The 14,647-nt window shown below is 39.2% G+C and overlaps 2 protein-coding genes across 3 annotated transcripts in view; both read left to right on the top strand.

The window, feature by feature from the left end:
* Positions 1 to 5,073, top strand: part of tut4 (terminal uridylyl transferase 4) — a 46,571-nt gene extending 41,498 nt beyond the window's left edge. The window contains exons 28-30 of the mRNA XM_056233964.1: positions 652 to 1,225; positions 3,087 to 3,239; positions 4,533 to 5,073. Coding sequence (XP_056089939.1) covers positions 652 to 1,225; positions 3,087 to 3,239; positions 4,533 to 4,615 — 810 coding nt within the window. The 3' untranslated portion in view covers positions 4,616 to 5,073. The remainder of the gene's footprint in view (positions 1 to 651; positions 1,226 to 3,086; positions 3,240 to 4,532) is intronic.
* Positions 5,074 to 5,573: 500 nt separating this feature from the next.
* Positions 5,574 to 14,647, top strand: part of LOC130069834 (cytochrome P450 2B4-like) — a 49,449-nt gene continuing 40,375 nt past the window's right edge. Inside the window, exons 1-9 of one of the 2 annotated variants that reach the window (XM_056233975.1) lie at positions 5,575 to 5,806; positions 6,765 to 6,924; positions 7,375 to 7,527; positions 8,121 to 8,281; positions 9,197 to 9,370; positions 9,666 to 9,807; positions 10,592 to 10,779; positions 11,553 to 11,694; positions 11,779 to 12,123. In XM_056233975.1, the coding sequence (XP_056089950.1) occupies positions 5,612 to 5,806; positions 6,765 to 6,924; positions 7,375 to 7,527; positions 8,121 to 8,281; positions 9,197 to 9,370; positions 9,666 to 9,807; positions 10,592 to 10,779; positions 11,553 to 11,694; positions 11,779 to 11,963 (1,500 nt within the window). In that variant the 5' untranslated portion in view covers positions 5,575 to 5,611 and the 3' untranslated portion in view covers positions 11,964 to 12,123. Of the gene's footprint in view, positions 5,807 to 6,764; positions 6,925 to 7,374; positions 7,528 to 8,120; positions 8,282 to 9,196; positions 9,371 to 9,665; positions 9,808 to 10,591; positions 10,780 to 11,552; positions 11,695 to 11,778; positions 12,124 to 14,647 lie in introns of those variants that run through there. The other variant, XM_056233976.1, reaches the window with a different exon arrangement.

Raw genomic sequence — 14,647 nt, 5'->3', positions numbered from 1 at the left:
AACTATAATTTTCCAATTCATTATATAATACAAGAGATGGGATTATAAATCCATCTCCTTCAACATCCATTGTATCCAAGTAGATTAAGCTTCACTTAATTCACTTAAATACTTTTTAAACATATATTTTTTTAAGCTTGTATTTAGTTGTATTTGTACTATATTATGTATTTATAATTATAATAACTTAATATAATTATTTTAAGAAATTACTTTTCACAAAACAATTTTGTTGTAATATATCATTCTTTAGTTTATATTTAATTAATTATTTTTCAATAAAAAAATATACATTTACTTTGTATATTTTATTTAGTGAGAATTACTTAAAAACATTGTGTGTGTGTGATACAATTCTAACATAATTAATAAATAATATTTTTTTTAGTAATTCATTTTCTTGAAATAAGGGCATTAATTAAACAGTTTTTCAGAAACTGTTACACTACTTAAACACAATGACTTACAAAAACTACTATAATGGCACATTGATATTAGCATGATACTGGTATTTAAAGTGTAGCAAAATCATTGTAAATGTATAACAAATTTTCAATATCACCCAACAACAGCACATTTATTTGTATTCTTTCATTATCGTTTTTGTGCAGACTGACCCTTGAATCTTTTTCTCTGTGTGTTTCCACCCAGTCTGATGCGCGTCAGACTCCTCCATACTCTCCTCAGCCGTCTCCGTACAGCCAGGGGTCGGTCTCTCCCCAGAACAGCAAGCCTTCCTCCTCCTCCTCCTCCTCTACCTCCTCTGGCCTGTCCAAACCCTCCCAACCCCAGCAGCAGCAGCAGCAGCTTCCCCAGGTCCAGCTTCCCATCTTCAGCTTCCCACACTCCCACCCGGGCCAGTACCACCCTGGGCTCTCTGCACTGGGCCTTCTGCCCGCTCACCCCCAGCAGGCTCACTCGCCCCTGACCTCGGGCTCCTGGCCCATCCACGGCCCTCTTATCCAGGGCTCCGGGGCGCCTGCGGCCTCCGGCCACCCGTCCTCTCCGGGCTTGAAGTTTGCCGTCCGAGGAGGCGGCGGAAACGGGCAGGCGGTGAATCCCGCACCCATGAACCTGAACGACCCCAGCATCATCTTCGCTCAGCCGTCGGCGGGACGGGTGGCTGGTGGAGTGGGCGGCCCGGGCAGAGAAAGGGGGCACCCCTGGCACAATCACCATCTCAATCCGGGGCCACTGGCGGGAAATGGCACTGTAAACAAGACAGGTACACACAGGTGGTTCTCACAGTATGTGTCGGCAGCACTAATACAAACATGCTAGTTTCAAAATAACGGAATCAATGATGCAAACTTTATCAAATATGAGACAAATTCTGCTGTGACGCAGCTGTAAAAAGACTAATGTCATTATTCACCTGAAGTCAGTTTAGTGTTGATTCAGTTCAGTTCAATAACTGTGCATAGATCATCAGTTTACGCTATAAACAGCTTTAAGCGGACAATATGATTCTCCAATAATTATCTAAATAAATAACACGTACCATTGGGTAAATTGTCTATTTTTAATATAATCACTATAATTTTTAACTTTAATTTGAAGTACTGCTTTGATATATTTTTTCACTCAGCATAGGCAAGGTAAGTTTATTTTTTATAGCACATCTCATACACAATGGTAATTCAAAGTGCTTTAGATAAAAAAACAAAACATTTAGAATAATCATATGCGTAGTAAATTCAGAGTGCATTCTGAGATTGTAAACTCCACAATGGATACAATATGATTGTGTAATTTTAATAATGCCTTAAATCATATGTAGGCAGCTCGCTAAGTTTTGGAATAGAGCTGCTGTCTGTGTGTTAATTTTTTCCCTCATTTTTCCTCATATTTTTCCTATAAAGATTTTATGAAATTGAATAGTCATATTACAGGTGTCACATTACTCATGAATTAAAAATGACCCTATTTACTTTATTAGCAATTGTCCGTGGTAATATTTATAAATTATTCCAAAGAAATAAATCATTTCGTTTTTCTAATCTGTCATCAAAATGTATGACCATAATATTTCATCCTCACAATCAAAAGGACAAAAAGAAAGAAAATGAAGCCTACTTTTTGTCCCCTTTTTACATTGTGACATTTTCATGTCAATTAAGCACATAATTAGTACCCTACTGTAATAAAACAATCTAATTTTCTTTACTGTAATGCAAATCGAAATAATTATTTAAATTGTAAAATACATTTGCAAGATACAACTGTACATATTTGCATATTAATATTATTAATAATATTATACGATTTGTTTTATTTGTTTAACTAATAAAACTGATAACACATATTTTTATTCCATAATTAATAAATAATCTAGTTAATTTTAGTAAGAACTTTTCACTAAATAAACTTAAGGAAAAATGATAACTAAAAGTATTGATAAGCGGGACATTCTTTCTGTTGGTACAGTTTAGAAACTTTTTTTACAAAATTGTACAAATTTGAATTGTTGTAAATTATTTTCTAATATGTAATCAAAATGCAATGACTAGGTAAAATGTCAAGGTAATATTTCATACGCAAAATGTACAGATAGGACAAATAAAATGCTGAATTTTTCACTCATGTAACCAAGGCTTGAGGAAAATATTAACCAGTAGGATCGTAACCTTAAGTACGCTCATCCAGTATGACTATTAGCTGTGATTTGATGAATCAGTGAAATGAGTTTGTCTGTTTATTGAGAGCAGGTGGTGTTGGTGAGCTCAGGTAAGCCTCACAGGTGTATTGGGTGCACGGGTGACTGCACATCTGTTAGACGGAGCACTGGAAACTAGTTAAAGACTAGTCCCTGGACCCTGTAACCCTTTGAAACCACAGTCTTCTGAAACCTTGGTTTCCCGAGTATTTCCTTACATTCAAGGCAAATTTAATGGCATAATGAATGATGTATATTACTTACAAACAGACCAAGCTATTACTAGTTTAAATAAAGAAGGTGGCAATGAAAGCTTGTGGTTTCATAGTGGTTGAGTGACAGTTTAACGATTCTGAGCTCTTCTGTTGTTTATTTTCATCTCTGTTTTTACAGAGCCATTTGCTCATGGTTCTCTCTCTCTCCATCTCAGATCCTAATTTCCCATCTCAGTTTGGGGGTGTGAGTCCGGGCTCTCGGTCCTGGGAGCACGGCGGTGCTGCTCCGTATCCCCTGTCTCCATCCTTCATGCCCTACCGTCTGCCGCCCTACATGCAGCAGCCCAACAAACCCTTCATCTCACAAGGTACCTGTTCTCTTCTGTTTGTGGGAAATGTTGAGGATAAAACTGTCATGGTTTACAGAGGATGAACCAAAACGCAGACAGTTGCAGAATACACGAGGTTTATTATAGACAAAACAGGGAAAACAAAACCCATGAGGGGGCAAAACAGTACAAGATAAAGTAAACGACTAACCACACTAAACTATTCAGGAACAAGACAGGCTTTTACAAGATCGCAACTTCGTTAAGACAAGGTACTCACAGGGTATAGACATGGCACGTAAAGCAATGAACCGGCACAGGACAGCAAACACAATGGGATCAAATAGGGAGACACAGACATTGACAGCAGGTGACAGATGAAGCAATAATGACAAAACGAGGAACCAAGGGGGCGGGGCAAGAGAATGAGACACCGCAAGCACACAGCCCAAACACAAGGCCATGTGCCTGCACACATAACATGGGTCTGTCATGATCCTGCCCCAAGAGTAGAGAAAGACAAGAGGGCAGAATCATGACAAAAACATTCAAACTGTATCCATATGTCTATATTTAATGTCCAAAGTAACCATGGATTTTTCTATTTCTGTCAACATGAAACATGTTAGCATATATTTTATTTTGTATTTTATTTTATTTATTTTGGCTTTAGCTAGGCAAATTAAACATAGCGACCCAATAAGTCAATTATGTTGTGCCAAATACCTTTCCTATACTAAACCAAGAAAGACAAAAAAAAAAGAGCAAAAAAAAAATAATTCAAGAAAGCAACAAAAAATCTATTATACTTATATTTCTTCCCTATTGTGACGTATATCCGAGTGAAACGGCTTCTCAAACAAGAACAAATGTAGGGCGGGGCTTGGGGAACTGATTGGATGGTTGTGGTTTGCTATTGGTGGAGCTCATGTGAGTGACAGGATGCCCCGCCCTCAAAATCAGAGAAGAGATGTCACTGCAAGAGAGATTTTGATTCAAGATTACGAGGGACAAAAAAAAAAAGATGTTCCATAAAGAAATAAGAATAGTCCATTTTGATTTCATGGTGACTATAATGTTGGTAAAAGTTGGCTTCATTCTCTTTATGTAGAATAGTATTTAATTTACTCATTTTTGATTATTACCTGGATATGTTTTCAGGACATTGCTGTTTATGTTATTTGTGATGTTGTAATTATTTGATGTGTACAACAGATGTTATCCATAGACATGAAGTTAATTCTGAATATTCATTCCTCTTGATAGTTTTTACACTGAGAAATCAGGTGATCCGTGTCCGCTCATAACCGCACATTTCTTCTCCTATTGCAGGTTCAGTGGTGGCAAATCAACATTACCCGCTTATTCAACACGGTCGGCACGGCAATCTCAACTACATTCAGCAGAAGAAATGACACTTTACTTTGTAAACCAATGCCCAAGGTCCTTATAGAAAAAAGACTAACTTTGCATCATTTGGTCATTTGGAAACTTTTTTAAATGGATTTTATCATTTTTGTACAGTTTTTATGTTTTATTTTCCTTTTATTTCTGTGTGTTTCATCACATTGATTTGTGATACAAAATGTCAAATATTTTAATACCCCTATTTTTGGAGGGGTCCAAAAAAGTGTTTTTATTTTATGTGTAAAATAAGGATTTAAAATGTAATCACTTTATTTTTATTAGCCGTATTCCTATTTTGCTTGCATAAGGACAAAGGCTTTAGATAGGAAAATCAAACATAACAACCCAATAAGACAATTATGTAGTGCCAAAATCTTCCCTATAGCAAACCAAGAAAACAGACAAAAAAGAGCAGAAAAAAAAACAAGAAAAGACCAAAAAAATAAATAAAGAAAAAGCAAAACAACATGCTGCTGTGTCCTTTTATTTTCTATATATTTTCTAGTAGTAAATTTTTTTTTAACGCTTCAAAATGTATAAAATGATATTGCATGACTATGTAACAATCTGACTGGAAAACTCATGCTTTACTTTTGCTATAATTTTAATGTCACCATTACACCCCTTTCCAGACCTTTTGCCTAATCTCAATACCAAAGAAGAGATTAGGATGTGGACTTGTTTCCACTGGCATGTAGTAGAGAGCCTTGAGCTAGTCAGTTATTTACTAAACTTGCGCCACTTTGCAGTGAATTAACTTCTTCCCTTAGATCTACAGTAGCTCGTATGTTTATAAAGGGAAAATGAGTGTTTTGCAGAAGTATAATCTTCTTCATGTCTTGATTGTTTAGAATCTTGCAGCATTAATAGTAATAACTTATATAACTATTTCACAAGCATGAGCTGGCATGTCAAACTTACTCTCTCACTGTCTCCACCCTCTTTCGCTCTGTTTATAAAGCCCACAGTCGTCCACTGCTCTTGTGTTTGTCTTGAAAGCAATCATGTGGGCGCCTCTCATGAAGTTAGACCTGGCCTCTGTAGGCCTGGCTCTGTTTCTGGGCTTGATCTTTCTGGTTCTGTTCGAGATCATCAGGATTAATTCCTACAGAGGTCAAACTCCTCCTGGTCCCAGACCTCTGCCGTTTGTGGGTACCATACCATATTTTTTGAAGAATCCAATGGAGTTTCTGAGATCAGTGAGTATTTGTTTTGAGCTTATTGTACAGAGGCTTTGTTTTTGTGCAAAGGTATCTTATGTTCTTGTGCTTGTGCTATGTTGTAGGGATGCACGATATAGAGTGGGGAGAACAAGTATTTGATACACTGCCGATTTTGCAGGTTTTACCCCTTACAAAGCATGTAGAAGTCTGTAATTTTTATCATAGGTACTCTTCAACTGTGAGTGACGGAATCTAAAACAAAAGTCCAGAAAATCACATTGTATGATCTTTAAGTAATTATATTAAAATAAATTAATTACTTAAAAATCATACAGTGTGATTTTCTGGATTTTTGTTTTAGATTCCGTCACTCACCGCCGTTGAAGAGTACCTATGACAAAAATTACAGACTTCTACATGCTTTGTAAGGGGGAAAACCTGCAAAATCGGCTGTGTATCAAATACTTGTTCTCCCCACTGTATCGGCCAACATATCGGTATCAGCCGATATATTGTTTTTAATGTTAAATCTGGCCAATATATTACAGCTGATAAATAATGGATTATTTCCTTCAGATATGTACTGTTTGCCATGATGGTTTTGAATTGCTTGAAATATGATTGTACCGGTAATCACTTCAAAAAGGAAAATACAGTAAAGTACTGTATTTTCCTTTTTGAAGTGATTACCGGTACAACATATGCAGCTCTGCAAGTCTGTCATTTAGGCTACATAAAATTATAATGTGAACATCATAATTGTGTGCTTGGGACATGGCTTTTAATGGTGAGACTTTTGTTTGTTATCAGGCTCTCAAAAATTTTGATTTATCTGCAAATATATCTGTTACTGGCTTTCAAATATAAAGAATTATCGGTATCGGCCAAAATTTCCATATCGTTGCATCCCTACCATGTTGACTTTGCTCACAAGTGAGATGATGTCTAAACCACTTTAGTTGTGTTGAAGTGCTGTGAAATCTTCTCTGAGTAGATGCCTCAGTATGGAGAAATATCCACGGTGTATCTCGGGAGGAAGCCAGCGATAATCCTCAATACAATCCAGGTCACGAAGGAAGCCCTGGTCCAAAATGCTTCATCTTTTTCAGGAAGGCCACATATACCATTGATGAACTGGATCACTGATGGATATGGTCAGTAATACATTGCATTAATTTGAAGATGTTGGTTTTGTAGGGTACTAGTGCATCCATGTTTTGATGAAATGGAAAAAGGGAATTAATTGTGAGATTGTTGATAGGTTCCATAACTAACCCTGCTGGAAAATTAAGCTAAAACCAGCTTTTTGCATAGTTTTAATAGTCTGCTGAAGCTAGTCTTGATCAGTGGAGCTACCAGCCAGTGAATTTGATACTTGAAACCTCTGAAGACTGCATAAATGTGGTCTTGGTTTGGATCTGGGCCTCAAGTAGTCTACTGCTAATCTAGACCTGGAAATCTACCAGCCAATGAGGTCAACATGGTCTTGATCAAGATGTTTCGGGCTGGTAGACCTATGTATCTTTTTAAGTTGTTTGTTTTTCTTTGTTCAACTTGTCTGTGTATTTCCTCATAACTCTTAAGGTCTGTTCTCTTTCCATCAGGCATAATAATGGCCACATATGGTCACACCTGGAGGCAGCAGAGACGGTTTGCTCTGCACACACTCAGGGACTTTGGCCTGGGAAAGAAATCTGTGGAGGAACGCGTGACAGAGGAAAGCAGTTACCTGCTTTCTGAAATGCTCAAATCAGAAGGTTAATAATAATAATACTTTTTATTTAAATAGCGCCTTTCAAAAACCCAAGGACGCTATACATAATGTTGATTGAAAACATGAATACATATAAATACGATCAGTATACAACACATGCTCAAGCAAATAGAGCAGACACAGAACATATACTATACATGATTAGTAACCAAAGCAAGCATGGGACTGAAAATTGAGCAGACAATCAATTATCAAAACATATTGTAAATAAGTGAGTCTTGAGGTCAGTTTTAAAGGTCTGGAGTGAAGAGGTTTTGTGGTAGTTTGTTCCTGAGTTAAGGAGCTGAAATGCTGAAAGCCCTACCACCCAAACTAGAAAGTGAGGATTTTAGTCTGTGAATATGTTTTCAATGTTTAGAGGTGTCAATGTTTAGACATATCCCACACCGTACTTGAGTCAGAGTTCTAAACAAACTTTAAACATACTCCTTTATGCAAGTATAAGGACATGAATGCTTGGCCAAAATATCTCAATTGCATAGTCCCATTGAGCTATAATTTCAACTTGTGGAGATTCTCTTTAAACTATTTAAATGCTCCTTGCCAAAAACTAACACGTGGTTTTCTTTGTTGAAGGCAAGCCTTTCGACCCCCAACATGCAATACAGAATGCTGTTTCCAACATTATCTGTTCCATTGTCTTTGGGGATCGGTTTGACTACGATAACAAGCGCTTCGCATACCTTCTGGAAATCCTGAAGGAGAACATCAATAATTCAGGGTCACTTGTTGGGCAGGTATGAGCAAGTGTTAAAAAACACACAACACTGTCCTAGTATCCAACTGGGTCTTGCTCTACTGATTGCATTCCCAACATAGACTGTAAAAAAGATAGATAGCACGTCTTGTAATCCTTGTAGTCCTTCCACTCTAGAAAAATTAAGCCGAAATATCCCAGTAACTGTTGTTGCTATTCAAAACTTGTTCGGCACACTTGATTCCCATAGCTTGTCGACACATTGCATCGTTACTCTTATAAATTTATAAATTTAACAAATTTAACCAGCGGTCACTCGTGCTGCATTCAAACCTCAGCTTTCTGAAAGTTAGTGTTCCTGTTGCTTTTTTGCTGTATTTTCATTACCAACACTACCTACATCAAGGTTGTCTCCAATTTTGTGTATTTGCTTGTTAAAACCGTCAACAAACAAATTGATTGTCCAATAAGGCTGTATGTCACAAAGGGAACTACTTGACCAGAGATGTCCAATGCTGAACCTGTAGGTCCACCTTCCTACAGAGTTACTCTAAGTGAACCTACTAGCTCAAAACACTTCTTAAACTCACAAAGCTAATAAAGGGCTGCATCCAAAATTACATATGTCCCACTATATAGTAGGTGAAAAACAGTATGTCGAATTCACAGTATTCATAGAACAAAAAGTACCTGGATGATGTACTATTTCCAGGTAGATTCTCAAGGGTGCATCCAATGGACACTTTACTATCCCAAGAGGCTACAGGAGAGTACTTGATTAATGCTCACAAAGTAATTACTCAAAAGAAGTATCTACTCTGAGAGTATGTGATTTAGGATGCAGAAAATGTCTTCAGAATTGCAAGAAACTTCTAGGCAGGTGTTTTGGAGCAGGTTGAAACGAAACTTCTGCTGTTAATGCCGCATAGTTATCTGTAGCCTTTTTCTTTTACAGGTGTTTAACTTGCTTCCCATCATCAAACATTTCCCAGGGCCACACCAGAAAATCTATCAGAACGCCGAAGAGTTGAAGGCATTCTTCAGGGAATCAGTCAAAGCACACCGTGAAACTCTGGATCCAGACAGTCCACGAGACTTCATTGATGCCTACCTGCTGGAGATTGAGAAAGTGAGATCATCACAACCAATTGTTCTAAAAATTGTTTAATCCACTCTTTGATGATAGTTACTATTTGGAAAGGTGGCATCAATTTTGACAAGTACCACGTGTTCTTAAATGAACATCTTTTGTTACAAACTACCCCTAAAATCTGAACGTTCTTCAAGCCCCAACTCCATTTCTAACCGTTATAGGAATTTTGTTCCAGCACCAACAATATCCTACAAGGTGATATCACGGTAGGCTACTAGATAACTAAATATGCATGGATCAATTGAAATACTTTCTGTTTTCCTTGGAGCAGCAAAAGTCCAACGAGGACTCCACGTTTCATGAGGAGAACATGGTTATGTCAGTAGCTGATTTGTTCTTTGCTGGAACCGACACCACAGCGACCACCATCAGATGGGGGCTCATCTACTTGACACAAAACCCAGATGTACAAGGTACATAGGATTTACATGGCATGTTAACAGGAATGCATGAACTGTATATCGAGCTTGCTCTGTAATTCGCTTTGGATAGAAGCATCTGCCAAGTACATAAATGTAGGTACAAAGGTAATAAGTAAAGAAAGTTTTGTTCTGTTCTTTTTTCATGGATTTTAAGGGTTGGTTTACCTAAAAGTGGGAATTCTGTCTTCTATCAAAGTCAATTGCTTTGTTTAAGAAACAGACCAAATTTTAGTCATCATTAACTGAAAATCCCATTCTCCACAGCTCTCGAATCTCATTTTTACTTTTGCATATTCAATCTTGGGTTGGCATGTCACGATTGGTTTTGAGATGCACAAAAGCCAGTGATATTTGGTCTTATTAATGTCAAACCTTCTTGCATATGCACAAATGTGTATTTTACCAGTCGGAAGTTCATGGTTCCCCTGTTGGTTTTTTGTCGCAATGAAGAGTTAGGCCCTTTTATTACAATGTAATATTGTCTTTTATTTTGTTTCAAATCTCCAGTGTGCAAGTTTCATGCTTTAAGTTGCCAAATGGAAATGCTGAATTGGAAAAATATTGCATAATATGTAAACACAACTAGGTTTATACAGATTTTCATTGTAGCACACAGGTAGCCCCATCCCAAACACACCATTGCTTGAGTTTAGAGTAAGGTTTTGAAAGCACCACAACAGTGTTTTAGGAAGTCAAACTTCTAGTTGCTTTCTTGTTGTAGTTTAACATTTAGAAACATACACACATGAACTTTAACATTTAACATATGTTATAGAGCGATGTCATGAGGAGATTGTTCGGGCATTGGGTTACGACCACTTTCCCAGCATGGATGACCGTGACAAACTACCGTACACGTATGCCACTGTTCATGAGTTTCAGCGCTTTGGCAACATTGTACCAGCTAGCGTTGTTCATGAAACAACTCAGCCCACAAAACTACGAGGATACGACCTTCCCAAGGTAATGAATGGAGCCTGGATGTAGAGGTCTGCGCAGGACTTTTTTTCAACACCTGCCCATTCCCGCTTAAAATTCACTCTGTGTTCAGCCACTATTCGCTTAGAATGATTTTCTTGCCAACCCAACTGATCCCGCTAAATCCCACTAATCTCACATTTAAATTTTACCTAAAGAAAGAGATAGTGATTGGGGGTAACAAATATAAAATGTTGGCTATACAATAATTTTATTTGTTATTTTTGTCTTGTCTTATGATACTGTCAACACAGTAAAAAAATGTCACAGAGAAAAATAGGCTAAATTGAATATGATATGTCACTCAAAATTATAAGCCAAAAATACGAATAAACGAAAACTGTTGGCTTACTACAGTATGCTGCAAAATGAAATATTTTTTTAAACATCCATGCAAGAACAGAATGTCGCTGACTGGCGACGGTTTCAGTAGCCGGGATGCAAAGATCATATCTTGCCAGGTTGCTTAGGACAGGGAAATGGGAACTGTGTGAACCACTGCAGAAAGTTGTGTTCACTTCAAGTTCAAGCGGGGATACGCTGTTGTCGAAGGAAGTTGGTAGCGGCCGGGCTATTGTCAGACCTCCCGCTCCTGTCCAAAGTACACCGGAGTTACCGACCGTCTTTCATTGGGAAATTTAATCCCGCGCCACTAATTTGATCAGTTCTGCGGGAGAGCCACAGGAATGCAGACCTCTACCTGGATGTGTTGTTTTTCTTGATTGAAATTGTTTCACTAATAAACATCATCTTTCTAGGGCACCGAGATACTGACTAACTTAACAGCAATTTTAACTGATAAGGAGCACTGGAAGTATCCAGACACTTTTAACCCAGAGAATTTCTTAGACGATAATGGACAATTCTTCAAACCAGAGTCTTTCCTCCCTTTCTCCTTGGGTGAGTCACCTGACTACGATAGCAGTAGACCAAGAGCAAAGCCAACTAGGTTAAAACCCATTGTGTTTTATCTCTATTTATCAGGTCCGAGGGTATGTCTCGGTGAGACTCTTGCTAAGATGGAGCTCTTCCTCTTCGTCACTTCTCTCTTGCAGCGGATTCGTTTCTCCTGGCCACCTGGTGAGCAGCAGCCAGACATGAATGGGATTGTTAGTGTGATCCGCTCTCCTGAGACATACAACATCATCTGCCACAGCCGAGGTTCCTAAGATTGACCATCAGTAACCTTTCCTGCATTAATGGAGTTTCCAAAGCTTCCGTAGCTGGTTTAGACAGCTTTAAAACTTGATGTTAATATTTTAGCTAAGGAATTATATTCTAGTTTAATAGTTATGAATGCTGTACTATTTGTTGTAAAGTCTAAACCCTGAATATCACAATAAATTACTGCAGTGATTTCATACTATTGTAAAGCTTTGTTTCTCTCATGATGTAATCTCTCACGTGATAGCTTATATTACAGGTCTAAACTAGATGTATGGCTATTCACGTGGAGCTGTAACACACCCTGTTAAGTGTGCATGTTTGAAACTGGTTGAGTATGTATGACTATTGTATGCAAATGTAGTATATTTAAAAAAAAAAAAATCTTATTAAAATATACATTCTTGTGAACCTTTCTTTTAAAAGATTTGATGAAGTGTAAATATTAGTAAATAAAGTTATAAGCAATCATATAAATCTCATACTTGTCACGTTCCAGTTCATGTTTGGACTTTCAGTTTGTATCTTGATTGGTTCTTGTTTTCCTTTGTTCTGTTTCCCGCCACTCCTTCGTTCCTATGGTTACTGTCATTATGAGTTAATTTGTCCCAGCTGTGTCTGATTAATTATCTCGTTTCTGTTTGCTATTTAAGACGCACCATTTCTTTCAGTCTTTGTCTGATCTCTGTTGTGTTAATGTGTGTTTTCCCTGCCTGTCAGCAGTCAGAGTCTTCAGTCTGTTCCTGAGATAACCACAGTGTGACAGAAGATCGGAAGGGATTGTTCATCTCCGTGGCTCAGGAGAACCACGACCTTTTAGAGTTTTCGATAGTGATGGGAAACCGAGGCGTTTGAGGCTTTCATCAAATTGGGCCGAAAAAAGGTTCATTACTCGAAGCTTTTAACACAATGCGCATTAGCTACATCTGGTGGTCTGACTTGTCTTCTCCACCATATCTAACAAATCACCGTGGAGCAGAAAAGGCACGTGACCAAACAAAGCTTTGGAAGTCTGTGACATACAACAGTGGAATCAATCTGGGATCAATGCAGTTCTATCTAATCTCATCTAAAATAAATTGTGCCAATGAGACCACAACTAGTGTCATGTGTAGCCTGGTCAACGGATTCACATATTGATCAATAATATAAAGTATACACGTGATCATAATTCGAAATTGATGTGAGTAATTGAAAAAATATTTTGGGTGTTGTGTTTTTTTTTTTTTATACAATTTATGTTATAACGCCCGTCCTTCGGATGAGACGTTAAACCGAGGTCCTGACTCTCTGTGGTCACAAAAAAATCCCAGGATGTCTTTCGAAAGAGTAGGGGTGTAACCCCGGCATCCTGGCCAAATTTGCCCAGTGGCCTCTGTCCTTCATGGCCTCCTAATCATCCCCATATATATATACCAATTGGCTTCATCACTCTGTCTCCTCTCCACCAGTAAGCTGGTGTGTGGTGGGCGTTCTGGCGCAATATGGCTGCCGTCGCATCATCCAGGTGGATGCTGCACATTGGTGGTGGTTGAGGAGATTCCCCCCTTCTATGTGAAGCGCTTTGAGTGTCCAGAAAAGCGCTATATAAATGTGATGAATTATTATTATTATTATTATTATTATAAGGAAGTATGGTGTTAAATCATTTAAATAAACAATGCCTCCTCGATAATCGTTTCCCTTTTTATGCATCAGGCGAAGCACCAATTTTTTTTCAAACCAGCTGTCTCAACCTTCAGATACTGCATGACATTTGAAGCTTCAAACGTCATCAATCATGTGATATTGTCATTTCGATACAAGCATCGGCACAGTTTGTGATACAATAGTGCTTTGAAAACTGCATCAGAGCTCCGGTATCAACCGTCCGACGTTACAGAGTCTCATCCCAAGATGGCCGACGTTCCCGAGCCCTCGGTCATGATGGCCATGGCGAGCTTGAACCATCTGTCTGGCCGGAACTGTCTGTCAGTCAAAAAATTCCCACCCAGCCTCCCTCTTCCACCTCCTCTTATCATCGATTCCTCATCCCCTTCTCTGCTGGTTCCTATCAGCCCCTCAGCTCACCCTCATTCCACCTACAGTGATGTGGGCTCTGCCAGTCTCCAGCTCCATCGTGGTCGGTGGATCCCTGGTCTCCACCACCAGGACTCCACCGTGGCCCGTCGGTCCATTACCTCCACCTTGGCTTCTACTTCCCTCATCTCCACCGTGGCCCATCAGCCCACCAGCTCCGCCTCGTCCCTTTGTCCCTCTGGCTCCGTTGGGCTCCTCACTCCCTCCAGCTCCACCTTGGTCCTCTATGACTGTCGCTCTGGCTCCACTCTGGATCCACACCTGCGCCTCGGTCTCCAGAGCCATCGGCATCATTATGTCCCTCTGGATCCTTAGCATCGCCTTGGCTCGTCAGCTCAGTGTCTACAACCTGGTGTCCTCTTCCACCTGCTCCGCCTCCATCAGTCACCCCCCTGGAGTCGTCAGCCCTTTCTCTACCATGGCTCCTTCTTCCATCGGCTCCACCATGGGCTCCCTGCCTGGCTGCAGTCTGGGTCCCACCTTGCTCCTCCCACCATCTTCTCCGCCCTGGTCTTCCGAGCTGTCGTCTCCGACCTGGCCTCCTGAACTGCCTGCACCGCCCTGGAGGCTTCCCATTCTGCCAAAGCCATGCCCTCGTCAGCCTCCAGGA

Source organism: Rhinichthys klamathensis, unplaced genomic scaffold (assembly GCF_029890125.1).
Source record: "Rhinichthys klamathensis goyatoka isolate OS25496 unplaced genomic scaffold, OSU_Roscu_1.1 h1tg000386l_1, whole genome shotgun sequence".
Lineage (NCBI taxonomy): Eukaryota > Metazoa > Chordata > Actinopteri > Cypriniformes > Leuciscidae > Rhinichthys > Rhinichthys klamathensis.
The sequence above is the reverse complement of the archived record's forward strand: the minus strand, read 5'-3'. Positions and strand labels throughout refer to the sequence as shown.